Source organism: Notothenia coriiceps, unplaced genomic scaffold (genome assembly GCF_000735185.1).
Source record: "Notothenia coriiceps isolate Sejong01 unplaced genomic scaffold, NC01 NC01_scaffold00026321, whole genome shotgun sequence".
Classification (NCBI taxonomy): domain Eukaryota; kingdom Metazoa; phylum Chordata; class Actinopteri; order Perciformes; family Nototheniidae; genus Notothenia; species Notothenia coriiceps.
Window position 1 is genome coordinate 5,732 of NW_011359022.1, and position 9,767 is coordinate 15,498.

Below are 9,767 nucleotides of genomic sequence, written 5' to 3' on the forward strand. Positions count from 1 at the left end.
AGGTTTGGTTACATGGTCATGTTGAGGTTTTTTCTTGCCATCATTGTTTTAATGCAACATGATGAGGCAACAGCACGTCTTCTGTTGTCACATTACATTATAGCCATTTGACAGTGTCATTTATTCAGACAGCCTGACAGCCAGGCAGCTGTTGATAATGTTAACATCCTGATATTTCTCGTCATAAATATTAAACTCAGTAGTGATTAACTACAAAGGCAGAAAAATGCCTGAAAACCTTAAGTAACCTCAAAGTTCTACACACCAATATTTTGTTGCAGTCTTCAGTATGAACATGTGTTTATCATTTCCCTTAAAAGCTGCTGTCTTCAATCCTGTGATCAATTATTTGAAATATATGTGAGTTGTTGCATCCTCAAAAGGCAACGATTAGATGATTAATTGATTAATTGGTTAGATATTCAGCTGCCTAAACAAAAATGTGTTTAAAAGACCTCTTTACACCTGTTTTTACATCCTTACACAAACTCCCACTATCGTTTTGAATTGATTTCAAGTTGACATTAATTTATCTTACCTCATGGCCTTAATGCTCTCTATATTTATGTCCTATCTGTCCATTATAACCCATGAATGTAGCTTAAGATCCTCAGAGATCTCTTGTACAGTATTTTCTACCCTCCAAGACTTAAAGCTAGAAAATAAAGCATTTGTAGCCAGGGCCTTGCGGCTTTGAACCTAGAAACGTCTGAACTGACCTTTTATTTATATTATATATATATATATATATATATATATATATTCCTAGAATTCGTTTAACCTATATATTTTTTGACCAATATGTTTTGTTAATGTGTTCCTTCTCACACTCAACACATTGATGGTCCAAATATACTCAAAACACTACTAACAGTTCAATATAATATATTTAGCTGTAACTGTGGAGTAATAGGAAAGTGAAATCTAACAATGTCCACTTACTCAAGGTAGTACACCGACCACATCATCAGTGGTTTCATTGCCAGTTATTCCTAAGGATTAACACACCTAAACCTATTTGTGTTTTCCAGGTGTGCATGTGAAGCTGCCGTGGTTGGACAGCCAGGGAGACGCAACCGAGGAAAAATGAGGAAAAGCAGAAGTGTTCTCTCAGTCTCTCCCTACAATGTAAGTCAACATGTCCCCAATACATCTCACCAGTTACATAACATACCGGAGATCAATCAAACTAATATTGATGGTGGCATCACCGGAGAGGGGTTTGATCCTACTATGTTTAAAAATATTGTCTTTGACTGGCTCAGTGAAGAGAGCCAACACATAAAATCCCTGACTGAGAGTGACAGAGACACATTTATACCGGAGAGCATGGATCATTATCAATAAGGAGGAATTCAAGATTTTTCCACTGATAAAAGTAGGACATTGTGTGTGTGTTTCTCTGTGTGTATGCTTGAGAAGAGAGAGGGTGACAGAGAGGGGTTTGAAACAATGTATAAACATTAACAAAGCTTGAAAGCTTAACATTATTTGTTACAGCCCTACTATATTGTGATAAAAGTTGTACAATAGTACTGTGTTTGTTAGTTTATTTTTGGTTACGGGAATATTTCTCACACAAAATAACCATTTGTTTATTAATTACTCACCCTGTGTTATCTCAAACTCTTTAATATATATTCTACAATCTACTACCCTGAACTCCACAACATTACTAGTAAAATGTATGCGCGCACCAAACTCCATTTGCATCAGAACTGAGCTTGAATTGCTTCTTTGAAAACAAGTGCTTTGATTTGTAACAGTCAAGGGTGGGACAGCTCATGTGCTTGGCACTTATAGATTCACCGTACACTCATGCTGAATGGACAAGAACATGCAGGTGCACTTCACAGAGGATCAAGTGGATGTGATGGGTGTTTTGTACCATAGCTGAAGGTGTGGGTGTGAATTAATCAGTCTCCCTCCATCTCTATCTTTCTCTATCCGTGCAAGTTTGGACAGTGTGTACTTTTATATTGAATTTGCTATTTCTCCGATTACTGTCAGTGTTTCCACTTCACGTCTTTTCACATTTTGTTATTTACTCAAACCTTGACTTTACCTCTTAAGACATCATGCTATTGTTGAGTAGAATGACTCAGATAAGTGGTTTTTAACGAAAGGATCGGCAACATAAAGTGAAGGCCAGGCTGATCCAGGACCAATTCATAGACCCTTTTCACTCTACAAATCAACACATCTTTTCTGAGGTGCCAACCACACCTGAGCCTGTAAACCATTCAATGTAGTTATCAGCCACAGAGTGTGGGCAGAGGGTTCATAGAAAGGGCATTATCTTTGTGAGACCCTGTGTGAGTAGAGACTAATACAAGTAATACGATCAGATAAGATATGATACACCTTTATTGAACCCTAGAAGGAAAATCAGGTGTTACAGCAGCACAAAGACAGAAATAAGAACAAACAAATACAGCAGTAAATTTTTTTTTAAAACTATTAAATTAAAGTTGCTGTATACAACTATACGAGTACAAATAATAGATATTAGATACAAACTATATGTAATCCTCATATAGTACATACATGATAATGTTAGTGATGGTAGCAATATCAAAAGGAGGAGGTTTTGAGATTAAAGCACCGATGGATCAGCTTGGTATCTGTCCTCTCTGATGTAGACTTTGGAGCTGTATAGTAGTTGAGTGTAGGGGGGTGGTGGGGGTGTTACCCGTCGGGTGGTTCAGTAACTTTATGATGTCACTCCTGGTTTTCTGTAGTCTCAGGGGAGATCTTTTTTGCAACAAGCGTTGGCGCTGGAATCAGGGCAAGCAGCTTTGTATCTGACACCTGCTCCAGGAGGTGTTCTTAGGGATTTCTGTCTGAATCTGATACAATATGCTGACGGAGCCAGTTGTATCTCCCTGCATCCAGGCTTTATGCAACAACTTAATTTAAGTATACAGCTTACTCAAATACTCTGTTATTTGTGTAAAGGCTCTTAACTGATGTTGTTTGTGTGAATAGTTATAACAGATGAGCAAACTGAGAGTGAACAGCCTACTTTCTTTGTTGTGTGCTTATGTGTTTCCATTTAGTCATGCACAACAAAGCCTGTGTATTTACAGTAAACGTTTTAGTGAAAGTGTTTCCTGAATCAATGAAGGTAAGTGTGCTCAGGTATAGGACATCGTTTTTGGCTTTCAGTTCTAACAGAATAAATGTGTTTTAGCTATTGATGCCCAGCTGGGATTCAATATAAGTGGTGTGCTCATATGTGAGTGTGTGTTAATGCTTTTAATGATTTGACACATCATCAACTTGACTCTTGGATTGGGTTATTTGTGTGTGTGTGTGTGTGTGTGTGTGTGTGTGTGTGTGTGTGTGTGTGTGTGTGTGTGTGTTGTGTGTGTGTGTGTTGTGAGTGTGTGGGGTTGTGAGTGGGGTTGTGAGTGTTATTGGACTGGTGTGCTGAGGGGAGGAGAGATGCAGATCACAGCTAACCAGCTCTAATGTGATCAGCTCTGACTGTTCATCTCTGTTTGTGTGTGTGGATGTGCTGAATGTTTTTCACTTGAATGCATGACACTGTTGGTATGTGACTCTGCCTATTCATGACTGGATTTATACCTATCTCGGCATGCCAACCTTTCACACATTCAATTAAAGTCTACTTCCTAAAGTTGGCAGCGAAGTGTGTCTATGCTCACATTACTCTCATCAAGTCCTGAAAATATCTAACGTAGCAGATTACATTTAACCTTTTAACCTCCCCGTCTTATTTGATTTATGTCATTAATTCAGTAAACATTACTGTTATTAAAGGGGTTACTTTGAATAACGCTGACCAAATTCTGTTGTTAGATGTGTACTTACTTGTTTAACCATATTTCTTTGCCTAAATCTCACCAAACCTAAACCAAAGAAGGAGCATGTAGGAAAACATTACAATAGGATTTTGGAAGGCAAAGACAAATAATGACCTTATAAGAAATCGGTCAAGGCAATAATGCATCGCATAGCTTGGTTTTCTGCATTTTACCAACACTACTTCAGTTCCTGAGTTCTGCTCACTTCTTTTAACTTTCATCTATTTTTCCATCTCTCTCTCTCTTTCCCTCTTCTGCTCTGGCAGTTGATCTTGTACTTAATGTAAAGGGCGCATGGGTCAAACTGAACAGCTGTTCGTTCTCCAATTAGAGAGCTTGGAAACTGAGGGTTGAATCTTGGCAGAATGCTCTGTTCTCACTGACTCTTCTGGCTCTTCAATGACATCTCTCTCACCTCCCTCCACTGTCTCTGGGTCAGCTTTAATCACTATTATCTTCTGCCACCCTCTCTTCTCACTCTTGTGTCTGGTCAGGGGGATAGTAGTGATACTGGTTACCACAGCAACATAGCTCTTCTCCCATGGCATCTTGGGATTATACTAACTGTTACCTCTTACCCTAACCGGCACAACGGTAACAGGGGCCTAATAGTCTATCAGCATTGTTTTAAATGCACTACTTTTCCTTTACTGAATGTTCTCCTGTTGGGTTGTTAGTGTGGTGCTTGAGTTCCCTGCACTTGAAAAGAAGAATATATTCATTAATTAAACTGAAATTGTTTGTTTATCAGTTTCTATTGCTCACTTCATCCTTTGTTCTACAAAAAGAAGAGGTGAAGACAGGGGCTACAGCTTGATGGTCTAAAATAAATGGATGTTTAACCAAATGTAACAGAGGACAAGAAAATCAAAAGAAATACACATTTAAGTTAATAATAATAATGATAATAATAATAATAATAATAATAATAATACACTTTATTTGTATAGCACCTTTCATGCACAAAGCAGCCCAAAGTGCTTTACAGAAAATATAACAACAATATTAAAATAATATTAAAATAAATACAGAACAAGATAAAACATCTACAGTGATCCTAATGAAATTCCCTCGAATTAAAGCTGACAANTCTTTAATAGATTTGGTTAGAAATTATGAATCCATTAGACTTTAGAGCAGGGGTGTCAAACTCAACTTCATCGCGGGCCTCATCAGCCGGTTGTAACTTTAAGACTTTATACAAATACATATATAAATATTTAATATATATAAAATAATGTATTATATTACATTATTGCCTCTGCATTGGATTATTAGGATAGGGTAATAACTTCATAATTAACTACGTCTGAAATCAGAAGTCTAGGGCAAAACATTGCAAGTCTCTTCAGTGTCAAAAGTCAAAAAAGTCAAAGTCAAAATCCAAAAAAGAAGTGACATTTTGAAAAAAAATAATATTTTGAAAAAAGAGTCAAAGTCAAATTTGAGATGCATTGTGGGACATGTAGTTTATGGGCGACGTGCTTCTGTAAATCGGCATGTAACCGTATAATAAACATTATATTCTTTGCAAGCTCTTGTGGGGCCACAGGAAGTGAAGTCACAGCCGGATTTGGCCCCCGGGCCTTGAGTTTGACACCCCTGCTTTAGAGGTTTATGGGTGAGCTTGATGTTAACACTCAAGGGGAAAGATTGATGTAATACATACTGCAGGGGAAAATGCTTCTTTTAAAAGGGGGGTTGGGAATTATTTTTAGAAATGAAAATCTGTCACAGCATGGATTCAGTCTGGATCTCAATCTGGTGTTCATGCTTTGTTTCATCTCAGCTGTTGTCTCAGTATCTCCAATACATGTTCATGCATACTGAATAAATGAATCTGAAAAACACTTGACAAGGCCCTTAGTGAATTATATTGAACACTCAACCCTCTCAAAAGCTACATTAATCATACATCACATGTTGCTATAGAGAGAAAGTATAGGCAATTTATGTGATCTCTTGTCTGAGTCACGGTGATAGGATTGTGATAAAGAAAGAAGATGATAAAAAAAAGGTGGCATAATAATTCACCAAACATTTTTATTAATATCCTGTGCCGCTGTCAAAATCATTTGTCCTAAAGTTACCTTTTTATTTAAAGGACACCATCCTGTCTCTGTTGTGTTTCTCAAATCTAATAATTATTTATTTGTATATTTAAGTCTGATGATTTATTTCATCAACTCTGACGATGAGGAAGCTAATAACAATAACTCCATTAAAGAAAAATGACTCTCTTAAATAGATCAGACAAATTTAAGAGCATCGATAATCATGTTTTGTGTTATTTATCCATTCAAAGAACACTTTCTAAGTGTCAATGCACAGTATGTACTATATAAGATGCATGTTTGCCTCCCCCTTCCTCTTTCTCCCACTCTCGCTCTTCTTCCTTTCACCCTCTTATCTCCGTCTATCTCCCTCTCTTATTAATTTCTCTCTGCTTTATTCACCCTTCTCTGCAAGTCATCGTGCCCTGCCCCAGCTGTTTGCTTCTATTTCCTGATATCCTCTCTTATTTTTCTATCTGTCATCTTTCTCCCACTCTTCATACCTCCCCCTCTATTACTGATGGGAAGCAGGTGTTGTTTTCCAAGCTCATCTCCTAATTTCCTCCCTATTGTGTTGTTGCCTTGGTGTCGGAATGGTGAGAGTGCAGAGGGATTTGGATGTTGGTGTGGGCGGCTGAGAAATGGGAATTGTGCCAGTCAAGGCTGTGCTGAGATACATTATTATTATACTTATCACTTAATATGCTTTACAGCCTATTTAAGCTAAGAGGGAGAGAGAAATAAAAACAGGTTTCTCACAGTTGGCGGCTTAACTTTCTCTAATCCTAAATTGGTCTCAAAAGGATTTTATGTTTTTGTTCTAAAGAGGGTTTGGACAAAGTCTGTCTCCTTCCAAAGCTCCCAAATATACTTGCATAGAAAGCCTGAGTTATGTATGCTAATTGAGTCATGTGAAAGCCTGGAAGGATTTCAATGATTGGATGTGAAGTTGAGAAATGTTTCAACTTTCTTTTTTTTTGCTTAAAAAAATACAACTTATACTTTCGTCTAGAAACTCTATTCAAACTCAAAATGTTTCACATCTCTCAGACATTCTGCGAATAATTAAATTACTTGTTTAAATATTCAACTTTTCTTGGTCTTAGAAATGACCTTTACAGAGTTAACATTGGTGTGTATGGGACGTCATGTTAAGAGTTAAAGTGCGTGACATCACATAGAGTGGAGGGCATGTAAACATTTATAATGTTCCTATAGACTCTCTCCAATAAAACGTTATTAACCCTGTTGACATGTGGTGTTTTCATATGCTAGAAGTCATATCATAAGCAGTAAACATACTCCATTGCTTACTGAGCATTTTGGTCTTGGATCAACAGTGTACCAATGACATTTAAAGCCAACGTTTCACACACTACAGACTTAAGGAATCAATACTGTCAACATGCAGGTGGGGATTTTCATATTGCCACAACAAAATACAGAGAGCCAAGGTGTAAAGGTTTTACATTTGCTCTCCTTCTCACACTTGTTGGTAATACACTTACTATGAATAGGTACCCGATAGAACATCCAAACTATCCCTTCAACCATTCAGCTTGTACAACCCATATAAAGCTCCCATCTGCAATAAGTCCTTGTAATCATTGGAAAAAACTGCTCTGTTTTTAAAGTATGCATCTGTTAGTTTGTGTTTTCATTATGCATCCCAAACTACTTGGCTATGGTTGAAGATAAATCCTCTTAATGTAAGAAAAACAGAACTGTTTGTATGAGACGGTACATGAATAATAGTCTCCTGTTTTTGCCTCGGTATAGACATCCCACCTCTCTCTACTTTGTTACTTATCATAAACGTAGGTGACTTCAACACGTGTTGGTCTAACTGTAGAGGACAGTCATAAATCACATGACAGCAAAAGGCCAGGGAAGTTTGGTGTTTGAACAAATGACCAATGCTTTTCAGGTGAGTACACTCTCAAAAGGCTGTGTGCTGTATGGTCTGAAGATAAATTAACTGTTGACAAGTCTGCAAAGGGACATTATAGTCTTCGTATTAATCTTATCTAGATTGTTATCCTAACAACCTGTGTTAGGTGTGTGTATTTCGTTGATGTGTGTTAGATTAATTTGTCCTTAATTGTCCTCGGATGACATAGGCTGCTTGGGTTTGTTGTTGCAAATAGGCTAATGGTCTTTTACACCTTTCCCATCCTTTTCCAGCCCCACAAAAACAAACACACCCCTCACATGCACATAAACGGCATCACAGCAGTTAAGAGTCATCTAAGGATAGCAGGGAGCGCACATTAAAGGAACAAGTGTCTTAGCACACGTCGCACCTCAGTTTTTACTGTGCAAACATTTTTCATTATCATAATGGTTCTTAGATCTCATTTAAATTGATTTCTTTAAAAGAACAGGGTGAGTATGTTTGTCTAAAACCACCTCTAAGAAAAGCTTAAAACTATAATGTATTTAAACCTAGTATACGTACGTGCCAGCTGTAACTGTAACACTGCAAAACATGTTTAGTTTTGACATGGTAATCTTGGCTTTAGCTATTAATAACCTAGTAAGGATTTGAATGCAAAACTTAGAAATAGATTGAAAGCTGATGAAAGCCGATCTGGTGTAAGAAAATTAAAGTATAGGTCTTAAGTACACACACCTCAAGTAGTCATACCATTGCATCTTCTGCCTTGACTTTCTTGACCTTTCTTTTCTTATAAAATATTAGGCGATTAAAAGCCTTGTCACAGCTTTCTGTCAGTCAGACAATTTCAATTGGTAAAAGACTGTCCATTCACGTATACTTCCGTCTCTTTCTTCTCTCAGTTGAAGAAATGTTCTGATATCTTCCAACGCTGAAGAAAAAGAAAAAATGACTCACATTTCGAGTGAGCTTTTACTCCTTGTCCTTGATGTCCTTAAAAAGTAATACTTTCATGCATTATCATGTAGGTTTTTGCAACAAATCTAGAAGTTACTAATATCAGCGAAGGGCAAATGGAATGACAGCATTAACACTATAGCCATTTTATTAGTTACAAATTGCTTACACATTGGCAGGCAATTGGCATGATGCTGTCCTCGGTTTGTATTTCGATTCAGTGTGCTTTCTATTTTAAGGGCATTATCTGATTTGAGATTCATTAAGTCTTAAGCTCCATCTGTTTGTTTGTACACATGTCCTCATTTGCTCTGTTATTCCCTCTGTGTTGAGTGTGATTTTGTTTCTTTCTGTCTCGGCTGGCTCTATTGTATTCATCACCAACCTCAATCTTCCTTTATGTATCCTCTCTGTTCTCCAGTGCAGTTCATTTCACTCTCCTATCTAACTGTGTCCTTGGCTTTCCATCACCTTATTGACTTATAATATAAATGTATTGTTGTCCATTCTTCCTTACTCACGACTCACCATCTCTCAGAACTAGGGCTGAGTGATTTGGCCTAAAAATAAAATCTCTATTTTTTTCTAACTAATGGACAATTTTCGATTTAAACCTCGATTTTTTTCAGTTTTTTTCTAAACAAACCAGACCAAGGCAAAATTTAAATACATATTTTCTTTATTAACACAATACAAATAAATGAGATTACCAAGTAGTCTAGGCCTATGTGAACAAATCAGTTGTTCAAGAATAAAACAAATAAAATAAAAACAGCACCACTTGGCTGTCATTAATGTGCAAAGATTTTTTTAAATCAAACTGAAAAAAAAATGTCTTGTAGGCCATCCCTGAAAAAACTTGTAAAATGAAATACAACAAATAATATCGGGCAGATCGGGTAGTCACAGGCAATGTGGCTGAGTTCTCATTCATAACACTCCGTTCGATGTCTCACTATGGGATGCGCCTCATCGCGGAGCAAACAGAAGCATCAATCTAATTACGCCAATCCTGATTGGCTGGTGATC

The 9,767-nt window shown here is 37.1% G+C and overlaps 1 protein-coding gene across 1 annotated transcript in view; it reads left to right on the top strand.

Annotated features, from left to right (window-relative positions):
- Positions 1-1,035: 1,035 nt before the first annotated feature.
- The window catches only part of LOC104956763 (cAMP-specific 3',5'-cyclic phosphodiesterase 4B-like), a 106,976-nt gene continuing 98,244 nt past the window's right edge, over positions 1,036-9,767 (top strand). The window contains exon 1 of the mRNA XM_010784295.1: positions 1,036-1,128. Coding sequence (XP_010782597.1) covers positions 1,087-1,128 — 42 coding nt within the window. The 5' untranslated portion in view covers positions 1,036-1,086. The remainder of the gene's footprint in view (positions 1,129-9,767) is intronic.